The following is a 19250-nucleotide window of genomic DNA, read 5'->3' as shown; positions in this document are numbered from 1 at the left end:
GGGGAGGGGCCCTGAGCGGAAACTCCCGAAGCGAAACCGAAGAGCGACGGAAGCAGCCGACGCGGGGCGGCCGACACGTCGGGGGGAGGCGGGAGGAGCCGAAGGCGGCGGCGCTCGGCCGGCCCCGCCCCGCTGGAAGCCCCGTGCGGGGCATCGCACCTTTCCTTTCCACCGAGGCATACATCAGCTACTGGGTTTGTGTTTTAATCCACTCCTTAAGTAGTTCCTAGGGAGTGTTTTTTTTAGTCTTATTATAAGGTAGCACGAGATCATATGGCTCATATCAAGTACTTTTGCCACTTGGTTTAACCACGTCGGTTACTGGGACCTTTCAGGCAGAAAAACGTCAGTTCTGTTAGGAAGCAGCACTGGGCAGGGGGTGGCACTGCGTGAGCAGCGTGTGAGCATCTTCCACGCCTTAGCAGGAGTAAGAGTCATCTGAAAAACGTGGACCATCTTTGCTCAAGTGGCCATTTTACAGCTTTCACATCCATCCAATTCCATCAGTAATGCAAGTCCGGCCAATGCCTAAATCACGTATCCCCAGATGTGCAGATCCGGTTGGAAATTGGCGTTTCCTAATAGCATTCAGCAGAGAAGCCCTGCTAGAAGGTGCTCATGTCGGAGAAATAAACCACCACATCAGGGTGCTGTGATCACTGCCTTCATGAGAGATGCCCGATCAGCAGCTCGGAGGCCCCAGGACATGCAAAGAAGAGGCTGAGCAGCACGGTCACACGCGGTGCATTTCATCCCCTCCTCTAAGGGCTTTGACCTCAGCTGCTGAGAGAAAAACAAAGCTGTGTGATTAGGCAATTCCTGCTTAGTACGACATGAAGGATTAACAACAGACGTCTGACCTTTGGTTTAAATCCTCTTACCTGAATGGGAAAGAGCTGCTTTAGAAACACCGAAATCATCCATCACCATTTGCCAGATTATTCAATTTAAGGCTTTTAGGAACGGGTGCGTTATTACAGTTAATAGCTAAGAAGGATGACACCTACTTTGCTGGTGGCTTCCACACCTAAGAACTTTGAAAAATAAGTTTCACACTGTAGATAGCACAAAGTGCAAACTTAAGACCACAACATAAAACAAAATTAAGGCCACCACAGACAATAAAACATCGAGCATGCAGTGCATGCAATTTGTTATCCATTTCAAAGTACACAGGAAGAGCAACAAATCCACATTCACGTTCTTGCCCAGCCTAGAAAACCATGGCAACAAACACTGACAGATTATTTGCATTCTGTATCTGAACAGGTTTGCACAAGCATGGCTGCAGACCCTCCCTACCATCACAGAAATGAAGAACAGCTCAAGTGCCTTTCAACATCTCAACCTACCACCCTCAGCTCTTGTCCAGTGCCTTTTTATTCAGTCTTTCTTTCATGGATGTTTATGCACGTGGACAGTTTTACACCTTAACAGCCTACTTGAGGCAGTGGGGCTACTCAAGCATACAAAGTTATTTACATACATAGAGAATGGGAACCTCCAGCTCTGAGACTTTGGGGAACTGAGCATTTCTTCACATGTTTTTGCAAAGCATCATTTAAATACATGTCCCTGTAGATGCAGAAAGCATCATTTCCTGACAGCGTTGTTAAATTTGCTTGTGGTTAAACCAAGTGGCAAAAATACTTGATATAAGCCATATGATCTTGTGCTACATTATAAGACTAAAAAAAAATACTCGCTACAAACTGATTAAGGAGTGGATTAAAACACAAAGCTCTGCAGTTGTGACAAAAGCTGGATCTTCTGTATTTACAAATTTCTAACAATAAACTCGTTACTTTAGAGCATGTTTATAGCAGATGACAAAGGTGAAGGCATGCTTGAATTTAGTTCACTGTCTTCAGACAGTTACTTGCAACCAGGGGGTCCTGAACTGCCACAGCTCACCTGCCATTCTGAAGGTCAGATCATTAAACCACAGATTTCTGCACTATGGCTGAGAATCACAGAATCAGTAAAGTTGGAAAAGACCGCTAAGACCATCAAGTCCAACCACTGCACCACTGACCAGGTCCCTCAGTGCCACATCTCCACACTTCTTGAACACCTCCAGGAATGGTGACACCACCACTCCCAGGCAGCAGTGCCATTACCTCACCTCTCTTACTGAGAAGAAATTTGTCCTAATATCCAAACAGAACCTCCCCAGCACAACTCAAAGCCATCACCCTCTCATCCTATCACTGTTACCTGGGAGCAGAGGTCGACTCCTGCCTCCACACAGCCTCTTTCCAGGGAGGTGCAGAGAGCAATAAGGTCTCCCCTGAGCCTCCTCTTCTCCAGACTGAACCCATTTCCTCAGCTGCTCCTCATGCAACTTCCACTACAGACCCCTCACAGCTCCATGCCCTTCTCTGGACACACTGCAGGGCCTCGGTGTCTGGTCTTGTAGTGAGGGGCCCAGAGCTGAGCACAGCACTGCAGCCTCCCCAGGGCTGAGTGCAGCGGGACGATCACCAGCTTGTGATGAACAGGAATAGGACAGCCTGTCCTACTACGAGACCGGGAGAATTTTTATAAGAGGGTAATCCTTTCCTCGCACCATTTACCAATAGCTGTTGGGGGGAAAAACTGCACAGCACTCGTGCTAAGACTTTGGGAAATTGTTTCAGCCAGCCATTAACAAGAATTCACCACTTATACACTGCAGTCACTGGAAAGCAGACCAACACGTTAGATCAGCAAATGAAATTAAATCCCTCTTAGTTTTGCACACCACTAAATAATGTTTCCTTCATTCTGGAAACGGTGAGAACTTCGCATGAAGAAGACTGGAAGCCCTAAAAGCAACAGACCTTCCCTAAAGATTCCACGCCTATCAGTTTATGTACTTCATTTTCAATGCTAAGGAAAAAGAACGAGCTGGTTAAAGCCGTTAATTGCTAGGAAGAGTGCACCAGCCAGCGCCTCAGCCATACGACCCATCCCCTCCGCCTGCCCTCGCTCTGCTACAAACGCTGTTCCTTTTCCGGCGGGCTATGAATACAACGCGGCACGCAAAGCAACAACTCGCCAGCCAATGATATTCGAGAGCATGCCCAAGGGCTCCAACGATAGAGCTCTCAATTGGTTACCTTTTAGCCAATCAACAGCCAGAACTTGGGGATCGTCCCGCCCCCTGACAGACACCGGCTGCCGCCTCTTCCTGTGCGTAAAGTTGTCGTCACCCGCCCCGCGCCGCGCTTTCATTGGTCGGCGTCTAGGCTGAGACCCCGCCCCCCGCCTCACTCCCGCGTGTCGTCAGCCAATGGGGCGGTTTGTTTGGGGTCGCGGGAGGGGCGTGCCGCGGCGCGCCTAGCAGGGCCCGCGCGCCGCGCCCCGCCTCCTCGGCCCGGCGCAGGCTGACGAGGAAGCGGAGCCGCGGCGGCCCGGACCCATCGCGGCCCGCGTAAGGGCCGAGCCGGGGCGCCAGGGAGCCGCGGCTCCGGCCAGCGGTGCCGTGGTTGTGGGGGAGCCGGGGACGAGAGGTCGCCTCTCCGGCCGGGAAGCGCTGCCGCTGCTGCCGGCAGCGCTGGGAGGGCCGCTGGAGGCCGCGGGGGTCGCGGGGCGCGCCGGCCTCCCCCGGAGCTGGCGGCTGCGAGGCGCAGTCTGGGGGTGCCTGGAGCCGGGGGAGCCGGAGCGGCCGCCGCCGGGAGAGCCGGAGCACGGAGGCTGCGCGGCGGCGTTGATGCGGCAGGTAACGCTGCGGGCCGAGCGGGCGGGGACCCCAGGTCTCGCGTGTCCCTGGGGCCGATTGCCCGAGCACCGGCAACCGTGCGGGGAGAGCAGCCGGGCTGCGGGGCGGGGCGGGGCCTGTGATGGTGGGCCGGGAGTGTTCCCGGTGGAGAGAGAAAGGGAAAGTGGTGTTGGGTGCTGAGGGAGGGGATGCAGCACGGTGAGCCCGGCCGGACGGCATGAGTGGGGAGGGGGTCAGGGGTGGCTGCATTGCCCCGAGGACACACTAAAGGGGGGAACCCTCCTGACCTGGTGCTGGAGTGCAGTGCCTGATCTGTGGCCATGGAGCTGAGGGTGGGGTCAGATTCAGCCCTGCTGAAGAGAAGGTCTTTGAGCACGGGCTGTCAGAGTTGCGAGGTTTCTGTCATCGTAACAACTGAAAACATCGTGGTTTGGTTGTTTGGAGAAGTCTTTGGTTGTTTGGAGAAGTCTAATCAGGGCTCTGTCAGGGTTTGATGTGAAATTTCAGTATGGAAGTTTTAACGTGAATTTAGATCTGTGGCTCACAGCAGCGTATGGCGCCTTCTGCGGAGAACAGAACATTGCCCTGCATCCTGCAGGACTGCTGGGTGCAGTGCTTCGTCAGGAGCTATTAGAGAGAAAGGTGTCACTTCAGTCCCAGGAGCACATGCCATGGCCTGCAGGCACATGTGCTCCCATGTCACAGGCAGGTGATGCCCCTGGTGCACTTTGAAGCACTTTCTTCTGATATCAGCCCAACGTGCAGTAATCCCGTTGCTCCATGGGCGATATTTTGACTTTCCTTCTCTCGTGAGCAGCTCTTTGTCCATTGGTGAAGCTCACTGTGGCCGCACTGCTGCCATGGGGAGCTGCAATGCGGGCGTTGTTCCCCCACTGCTGCGGGACGGCCTGCCTTCCTTCCAGGTGGACTTGTGGAGGTGCCCCCACGCTCCGTGCTCTCACCAAAGCGGTCGTTGGATTTCAGTAGGCAGTGGAGCCGAGCGCCTTTGGCCCCGTGCGTGTGCCCACACCGGGTGCTGTGCTCCAGGTACAGCCTGCAGCGCAGTGGGCACCTTTTGAGGTGAAGGCCCGCCTGGGTGCCCCTCGAAGCCCCATCCCCGGGCAGATAACGCCGCACGACTCCCAGAGGCCGCGGTACCCGAGTGCAGTGTGGAGGCGATGGGGTTCCGTGGCGGCGTCACCCCCGGGGCGCAGAGATGCGGGGGTCCCTCCGCCGCCGCCGTGGAGCGCGGGCAGACGCTGACGAGGCGGCCCCGGGCCCGGCCCGGCCGCTGCTGACAGGAGAGCCGCGCCCGGGCGATGCTCCCCGCAGAGGCGGTGGGACCGGCCGTGCCCGGAGCCCCCCGGGCGGAGCGCGGCCCCGGGGAGGTGCGGGGCCGTGGCGGGGTGGGGGCGGAGGGGAGCTGGAAATCTTGGTCGCCGCGGCCAGTCCCAGCCCCAGCCGCACACACACAGGGAGGAGGAGAAGCCGCCGCCGCCGCATCGAGGAGCATGGAGCCCCCCCCCGCGGCGGGCCGGGCCGGCTCGGCCCCACGGTGAGGAGGGCGAGGAGCCCCCCCAGAGCTCCCGGAGCCGCCGGAGGGGTGAGATGGGGCCGAGCCCCGGGCCGGCCCGACCGCGCTGCCCCGCTCCGCCGGGCCCGGCGCTGCCTCCCTCGCCGCCTGCCGAGCGCTTCCAGCGCCCGAGTTCGCCTCGGCGATTTCTCCTCTGAAGGCGGCCCGGAGCCCTCCGGGGGGTGCCGGGGGACCGCCGGGGGAGCCCCGCCGCCTTTTGGGCCGGTTTGGGGGGGTTCTCGCGGAGCTCTCCCCTCCCGCCCTCGGCACAGGTTGTTGGGTCGGGACAGCAAACGAAAGGGGATTTAGTAACAAACAACGGCGGCCATGTTGAGAGGAATTTCTGCAGCTAAACTTCTCCCCTCTCAGCCCAGGGGTTTCTCCCCCTCTCTGGGGGGCTCCCCGGCCTGACTTTATGTCTTTCTCCTTTCTTTCTCTCCTCCCCAACAGGATGACAGTGAAACTGGGCGAGAGCGGCGGGGAGGAAGGGGTGAAAAAGCTGGGCAAGAGAGCAGGAGGAGATGAGGAGTCCCTGGAAGAAGAAGGGGCAGGAGGAGGAGGAGAGGCAGCTCCAGGCAGCAGCAGCACAAAGAAAGAAGAAAAGATCATCAACAGCAACACTACCAGCAGCCCCCCGCCAAACCCCAGCTTAGCCCAGGCCCCGGCTGCCCTCCAGCCCTCCCACAGCCAGGACCAGCATCATTTTCTCAGGTCCAGTGTCAGACCTCAGAGCAAGAGGCTGAAGAAGGATTCCCAGGCATCCTCTTCAGTTGGCAGCAGCGCTGCTGTAAAAGGCAAAGGTACCGTATTTTGGCACCCCCCAGAACCCACGGGGGGGTGGGGTGTGGATGGGCCACCTGTGTGTATGGGGGTTGTCATTCTCTTCCTGCAGATGCCATCTTTTGTTTGGTTTTGGGGAAGAAGCTGTGGGGCCTGCTTCTCACAGCAGCTGAAATCTTCTTTGTGTCCCAGGGCTTCAACTTCTCTGCTGCCCACTCTCCTGTTCCCAAAAATGGGGGGATTCGGAGTGGGGGGGGGGAGGGGTGCTGGGCGTGTATGTGGAAGAGGAGAATAAAAATTCCATTATTGGAGCAGACCTTCCATTCCTGCATTTCATCACTTGAGTTTTAGGGAATTTCTGTATTTTGATTAGGAAATCAGACTCTAACAAGCTGTGTAATCAGGTGGCTGTGCCCTGAGCTCTGCCATGGAATAATAAGAAATTCAATGGGTGGTAGTTTAATGAAAGGGGGGAAAAGCAAACCCTGAGGTATCGCTGATTTTTCCCCAGTGATTTCTGTGACTGTTTTAGGCATGGAGCTATTTTGGAAGCGTCTTTGAGGCGCATGTTTTGAACTGTTTGTTTCCAAAGGTTTGTGAGTCGCCCTCACTGTTCCATAGATCAGAGCAGCTGTGGGCAGTTCCGTGCAATTCGAGGGTGGGTTTTTGTTGTTTGATTTGTTTGGTTGTTGTTGTTTTTCAAGGTTTCATCACATACATCTATGCGTACATGTACACATGTGCCTGCATGCATACGTATACACATATATATGCTTTTCCACCTCAGCACTGAGGATGAGAATGTGACTTTTAGTCAGAGCTGTTTCTTTCTGAAGTAGCTGGAAGGCAGTGGGGCCATGTGAGTCTTTGGTGCTATTGTGTGTGCTCAGCCCTTCCTGGCTGACACCTGGCGCTGTAGCTGCGCTGTGCTTGACATTAATGTTGGGTACTTTGTACAAAAGTACTCAAATATTAATTTCTGTTGAATTTTGAGAGAAAATAGCATTCGTAGATTTCTTCAGGATTTTAAATAGCCAAGTTTAGTCTTGTCTGCTGAAACAAAGTAAAACTCTGCAGCTTAAATGCATATGCGGCATTACCTCACTGTTTCAGTCTGCTGCAGTGGTGTGTACATACTGGGCAGGAGGTGAGCATTAAGAACTGTTATAGTTTTGTGTTAGGATAAGAAAGGAGCCCTTTGCACATGGTGGTATTTTAGTTATTGGCATGTAATGAAAAAACCCTGAGCTCAGTTGCTTGATGGTCAGTTTATGTAATTGACTGAAGGATTCTTAGTGCCTCAGTAAGTCCACTTTAAGCCATTAAACTTTTTAAGTGAAGGTCTTCTGTGTGTGCTGTTGGAAGGTAGAGCAGAAAGGTCTGCGAAATTCTTCTCCCAGCTGCATTAAACCAAATAAACAAGCAGATGGAATACCCAGGAGTGTTTAGCTACAGACAATTATTTCAAGGGTTGTAAGTGGTATTAAATGGAGGAGGTGTTTATTTGCAGTGTGTATTGTCCATAATGGACAAGTGTATTGTATGCACATGAAATTATTTCATCACTGTGAAAGTGAATGCACACATGAACAAATTATGTCATCGTTGTGCATGTGTATACTTACATTTGTACATAAATACTCATTTATGATTTTAGAGGAGCGGAGTAATTCTTCCTGAGTTAAAACACAGCTTGGAAGCGAACTTAGTTTATTTTGCAGTTCAGATTCCAAAAGGGCCATAATAAAACTATATACAAAATAGGCCATGTTATTTCAGTAGTTGGTCATAGACTGGTGATTGCTGTACCTGACTACGCTGTCAGGTTTGGGGAGACTTTCTTATATCATTGGGAGTGACAGTCATTGGTAGAATGACAACTGTAGTTTTGCATCTTGAATTGTAAGACCAGCCACGTCTTTGCCTGGCTAGCTTAGATGTGAATGAATTAGGGCTGATTTCTCTCATATGGGTAGGATTGTAGCTGCCAGGTGTTGGAGAACAGACCTGTGCAGTGGGATCCTCACTATGTAGGTTGCTCCAAAAGTAATGCTTCCTAATAATTTCCATGGAACTGCAACGGACCCAAAGATCACAATGACACTGCTTGATAGAGCACATTCTCAGTTAACAAACAACCAAACACCATTTTTCAGCACAGTTACCTCTGTTAGTGGTGCAATTTTGCCAGTGATGAACAAGAGCTCCATGTTGTGCTCATACAAATTGCAACAGCGGAGGTGCCCCACAGTCCCCACTGCTGAAATGCACCACCACTCTGCTCACATCCACTGTTTAGTTTCCATTGGTGTTCAGCAGGTATTGATGAATGTCAGTGGGTGCTGTTTTTCCACACGGAGGAATTCAATGACGCATCTTTGCTCCTTGTGCACTTCTGTGTCAGATGCCCTTTTGTCAAGCTGCCCCTCTGCTGCCATCTGTCACACAGCAGCAAAAGGTAATGGGATATTGGTGGGAAGGTTCAACCTCTGCTGCCTTCCCACCACCAGAGGCAGCTGACATTGTGGGCTAACACAGTGAGATAGGAGGCATTACTTTCGGAGCAGCCCTCATGGTTTGAGTTCTTTATCTGCAGAGATCCATACTGAGACGCTTTCTGGGTTTGTCTGAGTTCTCCCTAATCCAGTGTTACGTTATCAGAATGTACAGGGCTTTGCATTCCCAATGAAGTGTCTCTCTAAGCTAACGTCCAGTAGCGAACCAGTTGAACATTGAAAATTTCCAATAAAGTTGGGACTTAAATCCCTGCACTTGCTGTCCCATCAACTTTCTCTTCCCCTCTAAGTATAAAAAAGATAAGGAGCTTGAATGCCTTCAGTAATCTTTTGTATCAGCCCTGGAAATTCAAATCTATTTCATGATTTTCTTGTCGCAAGCAGTGTGATAACTGCAAAGGTAATGTTGATCTTGGTCAGGAGTGTTCAGACCACACTTAGGTTTGGTCCACTGAAACCAGCAACTTGTTTCTGCTGTGATCTTTCAATAACACTACATAACCCTAAAGGTTATATCAAAGTGATCCTGCTTTCAGAATCTGTGTGTTCTGAAGTGAAATCTCTTTTGAATGCTATTATTAGTTGTGGGGGTCCCATCCCTGCAGGTGCCCAAGGCCACAGAGGGGCCCTGGGCAGCCTCACCTTGGGGGTGGGACTGGGGGGGTATGAAATCCCTTCCAACATAACCATCCTTTGATTAAGGAGTGTGATTGTTAAAATTAATTTATTTCAAATGGCCATTACCCAGTAGGCAATAGTTTGTTCCTGTTGTGTCTTTAAAAGCCATTTCAAAGTGGTAGTATTTTCAGTTTGTCACAGTTCACTTATTTTTTGCTCTTCTGTTTTTAGAGTACTTTATTGTTGTAAACAAGTTGTTGTGTACATAATTGGAAGAGTTTCTGCACTCAGCAGCTACTTGACTTTACCATGTTGCTGTGATTCTGCGAGGATTTGTAATAACCAGTAGTAGAGGAAGTTTGAAAACTTGAGCTTCCATAGGTCACACCGTTAATGGTTGCTGAAAGAATTATTAAATTTACTGTGCATGTATCTAAATATGTGTAATTTTGGGGAATTATGGTTACCCTATTTTCAAATATTGATCATCTTAATTATTTCAAGTTCCATGCCTCAAATAGAGTGCTCCTTTTGGAGTATGAATGCTTGAAGGTCAGTCTTGAAGTAACGTGCACCAAACCAGAGAAGGAACCTGAGGGAATGGTGGAGACAACTGATTGAGAATTTGGAGATACAGAAGTTGATTGAAGAAGAGGAAGCAGGGCACTACAAGGTTGCTGAAGAAGAGGGATTTCTGAGTTTTCTGCAGTTGAAACATTCCATCTTTTGCATAGTGTAAACCTCACTGGAAAGCATTCTGTAGTTTGCTTCAGCCAACCAAAGTTGCTTGTTCTGTAGTGTGTGAATTAAATTAACTAGTATGACCTCCTGTGAAGAAGCTGAACGTACCAAGATAACTGATAGATGTACTTAACAATATGATTTTACTGTGTCTTCCCAAATTTGTATGCTACATGTGTTGTAGCCTTCGAGTGAAATACTGTTCCTCCATCATTTCTTTAGGGAATGAATGACTTTAAAAACTACCAGTACAGCCCCTTGTCCTAATATTCTTAATTCTGTCTATCTCATTTACCACTGATACTTCTCCTGCCATCCATATCATATCCATTTATTCTTTGTTCTCCCTCCCTTCATCTGAATGTGGCTTAGGACCAGAACTCCATGGTATCTCATCTCAGACCACAACAAGAGGAATTTGTTTCGTGTGCCCTGTGCTGTAGGTACTGAGCTTTGAAAGGTGCCTGCCTGGAAGGTACAGGTGCAGATGGAACCTTGCACTAGGCTTTGTGCCTAGTATACGTGCTTACAATGCATTATTCTACTTAAGATTTTTTTTTTCTAGTGGAACAACACTTGAACTTGAGAATGATTGACTTGAGGCAGGGCAGTGACCAGATTTACTTATTTAAAGAAAAGACTTTTTTTACAGTGATGCTTGGTTAACTGATAGCTTAAATGTATAGTGTCCATACAAAAGCAAGCACTGGTATAGTTTTGTGTGTGCACGCCTGCTGGTAATTGGCAGTGTGTATGTTTAAATACGTTCAGCTGTATCATTGAATCACAGAATCATAGAATGGCCTGGGTTGAAAAGGACCACAGTGCTCATCTCGTTTCAACCCCCCTGCAGGGGTTGCCAACCACAAGACCAGGCTGCCCAGAGCCACATCCAGCCTGGCCTTGAATGCCTCCAGGGATAAGGCATCCACTTTGACCCTATATCTGGTTTTTCAAATCTAAATAGTAAGAGATGGAAGAAGCAATACTATTTGATCTCTGTAGGGCATTCATCTGTTGTATTATAAAGCTTTGGATGTTAATTCATAATGAGCGTAATATGGTATGAATGTACACCATGGCTTTAACTGTCCTAGGCCTTCTTGGGAGTCTCTACTATTTACTACAGAGGCATACAAGGTAGAAGTTCACTTTCCAGTTAAAATGTTAGTCCTTAGTTTGAAGCATTGACTTGCTGGGGACAGGTCAGTCTCTCCTTCTCTTGCCCGTGTCCTTTCTCAGCTGTGGTTCTTGGAGAGAAGAGCAAATTGGATCCAGCTGCAGATGTGTTGGGTCTTTCCACAAAGCAGGTAGCTTCACTTAAATTCCTGTATCATACACTTGCTATGCAATCACTTCATGTGTTTCTTCACCAAAGTGTATGATGTCTTAGTTACCTTTGGAAAGACATGTGACTAAAACTGGGACTCACTTACCTTGTGATCAGGAAGAAAGTTGGGATGTTTCTTTTTTTTTTTTTCTTTCTCATAATTAAAATTGAGGAGTGAATGCATTTTGAGGAGAGTTCTGTCATGAGAACAGCAGAATGAGTTCGGAAGTGTTCTGCAAAGTTTAAGACTACTAGCATCTTACGCAACTGTTGGCTGCAGGTGTTTTGATGCACATTTGAAGACTGCCAAGGCTGCAGGTGTGTGAGAATAAAACAGTCCAGCATTTTCTGCAGTGGCTTTCTTAGTGGCAGTCCTTACCAAAAAAATGCTTTTGAACTTCTCTATAGTTCAACTTTGTTACTGGCTTGTATGGAATCCAAAGCAAGGACAAAATGCTTTGAAGGAGTCTTGCTGGTGTGTTACAAATTGGTGTTTGCATCCCGTGCCTTGCAGAGGGATGTAGCATTTTGCGCTCTGGATTTGGATGCAGCGTGCAACAGTCTGTGAACTTCGCATCTCGTTTCTGAAGGTATTTCCTCGTAGCTGTTCCACCTGTGGTTGACTGGTGACTCCTGCAGAAGTTCACACTTTGCAGCTAACCCTAAAGAACATCAGTAAGAAAGCCAGCCTGCATGTTGAGATATATGAGTGTGGTGGGGGGGTTGACTCTGCCACGTTCCAAAATCCCTAAGAGAAGGTATGAATCAGCAGGCAGGTAGGAACTGTTGGTAGAAAACCAACCAACTTAGTGGACACTGAGGTGCTGCCATGAGCTTAGAGGGAAGAACTTGTGGCTGCAGTCAGGGTAAGACACTGGTACTGCCTGCAACTTGTGATACATGCAGTGTTCCATTGAGCATCATTTTCTTATTAGATTTTAAACTGCACTCCTTAAATCCCTTCATATTTTTTGTAAGTATTTGAATTTTCCATAGGACTATGAGGACATCTTCATCTACAGAAAATGATATTTGAAATTCTAAGGAAGGACACTGAATTACCAAACAAATCAGTTTGCATGAAGCACTGATTCTCTCGTCTGTGATCTTTCTGGAGGTTATCGTTTGAGTACCAAGTATGGAATCTTCATGTCTGTGTGAATTGTTGTTGAGAGCTGAATGAAAATTCTGTGAACTTCAGCATCCAAACTTGCTGCTTTGTACCTTGTAGGCAGATCTTCCTATCTTATCTTATTCAGCTGATCCTAATCAGACCTGTGCTCCGGACCCCTCACAGCTCCGTGCCCTTCTTCGGACACGCTGCAGGGCCTCGGTGTCTGGTCTTGCAGTGAGGGGCCCAGAGCTGAACCCAGCACTGCGGCCTCCCCAGGGCTGAGTGCAGTGGGACGATCACTTCCCTGTCTGCTGGCTGCACTATTGCTGACACAACCAGGATGCCGTTGGCCTTCTTGCCCACCTGGGCACACTGCTGGCTCATGTTCAGCCAAGTGTTGGCCAACACCCCCAGGTTCATTTCCTCCACTCAGCCTTCCAGCCGCTCTGCCCCAAGCCTGTAGTGTTGCCTGGGGTTGTTGTGGCGAAAGTGCAGGACCCAGCACTTGGTCTTGTTGAACTTCATCCCACTGTCCTCAGCCCAGCGATCATCTTGTCCAGGTTGTTTTGTAGGGTCTTCCTGCCCTCAGGCAGATCGACACTTCCCTCAGCTTGGTGTCATCTGCAAACGTACTGAGGGTGCATGCAATGCCCTCCTCCAGATCATTAATAAAGACATTAAACATATTAAAGATATTATGCTAATTATGGTATAATAGCTTCACACTTGAAGAGAAAAGATGCGATTCTGGTTCTTAAAACTGCTTTTTATCTTCTCAGCCATGTATTATAGTACGTCACATTTTTTCCAATGACTTCACATTTTTGAAGACTTCATAGTATCAGAATTAAATTGCTTAATAGTCAGTTATTTTATGAGACACAGATGGGGGATTTAAGAAATGGAGAGGCTTTTTCTGTGTTTGCTTGGGTTTTTTGGTTGGTGTTGGTTTTTTTTTTTTAGGTGAATTTTCTCCTCCTCTTTCATGCTTTGCCTTACGTGCTTCCCTGTGCTGACAGCAATTGCCTTCAAAATGATCAAATGGTTCCTGGAAATGAAAGAAAAATTAACTTTAAAATGACCAAATTATTTTGAGATAAACCACAGGATATACGGGGCAGTGACTGGACAAGTGGAAACAGTAATAAGTTCTTTTTTTATAATAGAAAATGGGTGTTTAATGTTGGAAGAGTGTTTTTCCTATAAGGCACGCTGCTGCTCAGACCTGTGTGGCCGAATCTTAAATGCTGCCTCTTAGCAAAATGGGAGAAAATATGTTTTGGGAGTATAACTTATTGAGAATGCTTAGATTCTCGTGGAAACAAAAGGAGTGTTCTTTTGAGGAAAACTCTCTGGTTTTTGGATTCTGATAACCTGTTAGAACATTACAAATGCTTGGTTTTGTTTCTGTTGTGGATGAATAATACATTTAAATTTGGTTGATAATGTTTTTAATGATACCTTCAAAAGAACTTCATTTCAGAGGGGATTTACAAGAAAAAATAAAAAGGGTTTTCCTTCCTTCTCAGTTAGGGTTGGGGGAATGTGATCTACTGCTTTATACGCAGCTGTTGCCTTCCTGCCATTTCTCCTCCCTGTTTTCTGCAGTCCCTTTTAATCTTTCTGCTACTTGCAAAGCTGGTGATTCCTCATAGTTGCATCAGGGCCTTTATCACCCTCGTCCCACTGTTTCTGATCTCTGCTTTTTGGTGTTCCCTCACCCCCAGATAACGTCCTTTGGGGTGCCAACAACTGACAAAGGTACAGTCAAGTTTGCACAGCTGTGCCTTCTTACAAATGTTGCACCAGAATCTGGGGAAAAAGGAAGTGCTGGGACTTGTCACTCGGATAGCTTGGATTGTTTTTGTATTTTCCTAGGTAGGCTGAATTCCTCACTTATCCATGAATCCTTCTGTGGGTTTAATATTCACTGTGTTGTTTTGGGGTTTTTTGCAGGGGCGGATAATGGAGGGACTGCATCTGGTGGCACATCAGGAATACCTCCCAGCAATCCTACTGGGAATTCCAAGTCAGCAGCAAGGAACCTGGGCTCCTCAGCTGGAGAGAAGGAGGAAGGGAAGAAGGTCCGGCGGCAGTGGGAGTCGTGGAGCACAGAGGACAAAAACACTTTCTTTGAGGGACTGTATGAGGTACATGTAGAGGAGAATAACCATGTTACGTGGTTTCATTGGGTATGTGAGCACTGCTAAAGAAGGTTGTTTTAAGTGGCTTTTGCAGGGGCACCACCCATATGCTTATATTACTTTTGTTTGTGCGTATGTGCCCATGCAGTTGGCTGTACAACAGTTGTGAATCAGAGCCACCTTTCCAAAGTGTCAAGCTTCTTGCCTTTTTTTTTTTTTTCTTTTTAAATACATTGGTAAATATGTGAACTACTCTTAATAACATTTTCAATTATGGTTCTGTTTCAACTGAGGAAAAAATAATGTTGCCATCTCAGTTTTTGGAAGCAGCATGCTCATGCTAATATTAGCAAATAAGAAATTGTGCTTTATTTTGAAGTGTTGCAGAATACTGTATTCAGTCTTTTGATGATAGTCAAAGTGCTAGGGTTTAGAGACAAGGAAAGTTAGATCATCTAACTTCCTATCTCATACATTGAATGCAATATATTCCTCTTTTTTTTTCTTCCTTAAAGTTATTTTAAGTATACTGTTTTGAGAGCTTTTATTGCTATAAAAATACATGCTGAAGGTGAAAATGAAAGAAATGGTCACAAGTTTTTTTTTTTAAGTGATAGTTGTGATTAATGAGTATGTTTTGTCAACAGAACGAACATTTGAACTGTTTCCTTTCAGTCCTTCTGTCACTGAGAGGAACTGTTAATTTGGTTCCCTGCTTCCATTCATTTAAAGCTGTTACTATTTAAAAGAGATTTTCCTACTTTGCAGTTGTATTAAAATCAACTTCGACCTTTTCTGAATTCTGAGAAATGGGGAGTTCAGTGGTTATTTATGTTCATAAAGGATTTTATAGGGGTTGGATAGTTTTTAAGGGACACTTAGGTGTCTTAGTTTTATTTTTACCCTGAGAATAAGCTTCCCCTGTACAGGTGTGTCTTCTGTAGGTACCACCAACTTTTGCTTCATTATTTGAAACTCAGATGTAGCACTGATAACTCAAATGTGGAATTCCCTGTAAGTAGAAATTGTTAAACAAAGCATTATTCCCTGGCAGAAGTATGTTGAGAAGTGAAGAGAGGGGAAAATACTGAAGGAAGTAAAGAGAGCTGAGTGACAAAGTCAGTCTTTTCAGTTTTTTGAAAACAACCCAACAAAAAGGTGGCATCCATAATTGGCATCCATAATGCATTTTACACAAAGGAAAATACTGTCATTCTTATGCTGTTGAGTTTCTACATTGAAACCTAATTTCCCACAGAGAACCCCTAAATCCTTCATGTTGTTTCAGTTGTCTTACAAAAAGAGATTTTGACTACTTGGATTTGTCTGATTTGTTCTTCAGCATGGGAAGGACTTTGAAGCTATCCAGAACAACATTGCTCTGAAATACAAGAAGAAAGGCAAGCCAGCCAGCATGGTGAAGAATAAGGAGCAGGTCCGCCATTTCTACTACCGCACCTGGCACAAGATCTCAAAGTACATTGACTTTGATAATGGTTAGTATGCAGGAAAGTGGGCTTAGTGCAGAACTCCCAGGCTTATGGGTGTGGGAGTCCAACCTTTTGGAGTCATCATGGAGGGTAGAAATGATGGAAATGAGAAAATAAGTACTGAATAGGATCTGTTGTGAGTATGTTGTATGTTTATGAACATAAACACAGTGAGGTTCATCTTTGCAAAATACTTCTCAAAAAGTTCTGTTCTTTTTTTAATCATTGCCTTTATATCAGTTCACACCATAGTAACTGCTGATCCTGATGATAGTGCTGGGGAAAAGGCAGGTTTGAGGAAGTTTCTGTTCTCAGGAACACACCCTAGAGAACAGCTACCTAAATGGTCGCTAGTCAGGCATGACTTCATTGAGCAAATTGACTTTTGAACTACTTTGCACTTCTTGGTGGAAGGTAGAAATAAATAAGTAGTCTGATACAAATGTGAATGGTGAAATGTTTATTTACACTTTAAATAAGCCTGAAATTGTGACATTAATTCTGTTAGTCAGGAATTCCTGTGCCCTGTTTCCTACTTAACATTCTTTCTTTTCTTCCCCAGCATGATAAATGGAAAGGAAATTGGGAAGTTGTATGAACAGCTAGTGGTGTTTTGTAACAATATGTGGTCATTGATTTTGTCAGATGCTTACTCTCCAGTAATGGGCAGTGAGGATTCAGGTCAATTTGTGGATAGCCTGCTTTGAAAAGTGGTTAAAGGAATCTACTTCAGAGTGAATAGACTGTACTAACACACAGTTCTGTTGTCTGTTTTAAGGTATTATGAAGATTGTTAGTTCTCCTGTTAGCTTTTGTTTGAGTAAAGATTTCCAGGGCCTTCCTGTCATTTTGGTGCTATATTCTGAGTTGCATAGATTATGATAGTGTCATCATTGCTGAAAGTTTTGGTCTTAAAACAATTCTTTTTAACTTCAGCAAGTCTGGAGAGCAAATTTATCTTTACAGTTTGTGGCCAGAACCTCTTATGTTAAAAATCACCCAGTGAGAAATGGCTGTGACTGTAAGTGCTAATAATTTGTAATGTATATTAAGACACTTGTAGAAAAAACGCTGAATAAGTGTAAAGATAGTGTATAAAACAGTCCCTTCATGAACTTAATTTTGCTTCTTCCTGAGATTAGATGTGTAAGCCCTTCTTTAGATAACCTAAAGCACTTCTCGTAAGGTGTATTTTTAAGGATTTTTGTTTGTTTGTTTGTTTTCCACATCAAGACAAGACACTGAAATGAACCAAGTCATCGGTGTTTTATTTTTGAAATGTTACAGCAAGCATTGTATGGAAAAACTTGAAATTCCTCCAAGACAACTTTTATCTATTTTTTGGATAATGTTAAGACTTGTATCTGTACCTATAAGGTCTGAAATCCCATCGGCTGTAGTAATGTAAGAATTAGTGCTGTGCCTTGTTCAGCTTAGTGTTGGTCAAAATACATGTGTCTGCATTTTGAGGTTAAGCAAGTTTGCAAGTCCAAGAACACCAAATTCTTTACGAATAGACAAGAATAAATGCTTTCTTCTGATTTGTACATCACAACACTTGGAGTGCTGTTATAGATTTCTACGTCTGTTAGAAATAGTAATGTTTCTGTGATATGTGTGTTAATCAGAAAGGGAAGTGTTTGCAAAAGCTCCTTCAGCCGAATAAGTGCAACTCTTTAGATAAAATATAGAATCTAGAATTTGCCTTATATCCCCAATTTGCTTTCCTGTGCAGTATGCATCTTCTGGAGCATTCAGACCAACTTCTTGAATAGTTACATGCAGTTTCTAGGGAGCATATGGATGATTTCTTCAGAAATTGTAAATAGTGTCGTGATAGTAAGGGTGATGGGACTGAATTAGCTCTATTTTGTGTATTGAACAGTTGGATGTTTGTTTAAATCCTGCAAAAGTCTTACCTTCAGTGAGGTGTTTGTCTCATTGCTAAAAATGTGAATCATTCATCTTTTCACAGGATACTCTCATTTTCAGTGTTGAAATGAGTATTTGCATTTTGGATGGTGTCATCTTACTTGAACCTTTTCTGTTCTTTCAGTGTTCTCTCAAGGGCTGAAAAAATCATCCCTGGAGCTTTACGGCCTAATCTGCTACGGAGAATTGAGGAAAAAGATTGGGGGATGTGAGTATGAACTGTTTCAGATGACTGGAAATTATTTTTGTATGGTAGAATCAAAAGTGTCTGCCCTTGAAGTTAGCCATGTCTGGTACAGTTTCTCTTTTGTCTTATTAAAGAGTTTGTGTTCATTGTATTCTATTGCAGTCAATTGCATGAGTCCCCTTTTTCTTTGACATGTTTCTTTAGCTTTTACTATCTGTGGAATGCAGCGCGTGTAATACCCACAGATGACAGGTCAAAGTATTTGCAGTTTGGGTTATCTATCTGTTTTATTATACTTGAACATTATTTATACTCACAAGTGTTTCTGCCTATGCTGTCAAAATCTGGGCTGGCACCTTTCTCCAAGTCAGTCTTGTTTAAGTAATAATGAACACTGAAGATGGAGAAGGCATTATCGATTATAATAAATACTAGCTTTCCTGGCTAATCAGAATGCATTGTGACCCTCATGTCAGTCCCACAGGCTTGGTTGTGCTCACAAGGACAAGTGTAGATGATGAGCATGCACCTTACCTGTGCTCCCCAGTCTTCTGGAAATGGATGGGTTGCATTAGCAGGGTGCCTTGTACTGTGTCTGCGTGGTCTTGATGGCTTCCAGAGCAGAATGGCTAGCTTGGAGAATGGGGAGGGTAACAAGTGTTGTACGCTCCAGCCGACCTACATGTATCTTCTTTTCTTTCGTTCCCCAGTTTGTGGAGTTGGCTGGTGTTAGATCCAAGTACTGCACGTTTTGTTTACGAAAGGAGGGAAATAATCAAAATTCTATCATTTGTAAACTCAAGCTGGCAGCAAGCTGAAAAAAATGAAAGTTGTGGCCATGTAGAAATCCCAGTGCAGATGTTATTTTTGCAGATTTTTTTTGTCTCCTTACCTGGGATTTTAATGTACTGATGTTTGGGATGTTCTTACTTTGTTCTCTGAAGACATTTTGAAGTGTTCTGTGACAAAGAAGGTGCAGAGGCAAGACAGATGGCATTGCCAGTAGAAATGAGTATTAGTGTTTCTTCCCCTTATCTACATCTTGTCTTAAAAGTAGACCCTCCTTGGCTCCACGTGGGAGTGAGGGTTTGCACAGTCACCATGGCAATGCGTGCATACTCT

At 46.0% G+C, this 19250-nt stretch overlaps 1 protein-coding gene across 2 annotated transcripts in view; it reads left to right on the top strand.

Annotated features, from left to right (window-relative positions):
* Positions 1-3349: 3349 nt before the first annotated feature.
* Positions 3350-19250, top strand: part of CRAMP1 (cramped chromatin regulator homolog 1) — a 41128-nt gene continuing 25227 nt past the window's right edge. Inside the window, exons 1-5 of one of the 2 annotated variants that reach the window (XM_004945440.5) lie at positions 3350-3703; positions 5727-6076; positions 14332-14525; positions 15862-16015; positions 18066-18149. In XM_004945440.5, coding sequence (XP_004945497.2) covers positions 5728-6076; positions 14332-14525; positions 15862-16015; positions 18066-18149 — 781 coding nt within the window. In that variant the 5' untranslated portion in view covers positions 3350-3703; position 5727. Of the gene's footprint in view, positions 3704-5153; positions 5259-5726; positions 6077-14331; positions 14526-15861; positions 16016-18065; positions 18150-19250 lie in introns of those variants that run through there. The other variant, XM_025155292.3, reaches the window with a different exon arrangement.

Source organism: Gallus gallus, chromosome 14, assembly GCF_016699485.2.
Source record: "Gallus gallus isolate bGalGal1 chromosome 14, bGalGal1.mat.broiler.GRCg7b, whole genome shotgun sequence".
Taxonomy (NCBI): Eukaryota; Metazoa; Chordata; class Aves; order Galliformes; family Phasianidae; genus Gallus; species Gallus gallus.
This window is presented reverse-complemented; position numbering and strand designations above follow the sequence as displayed.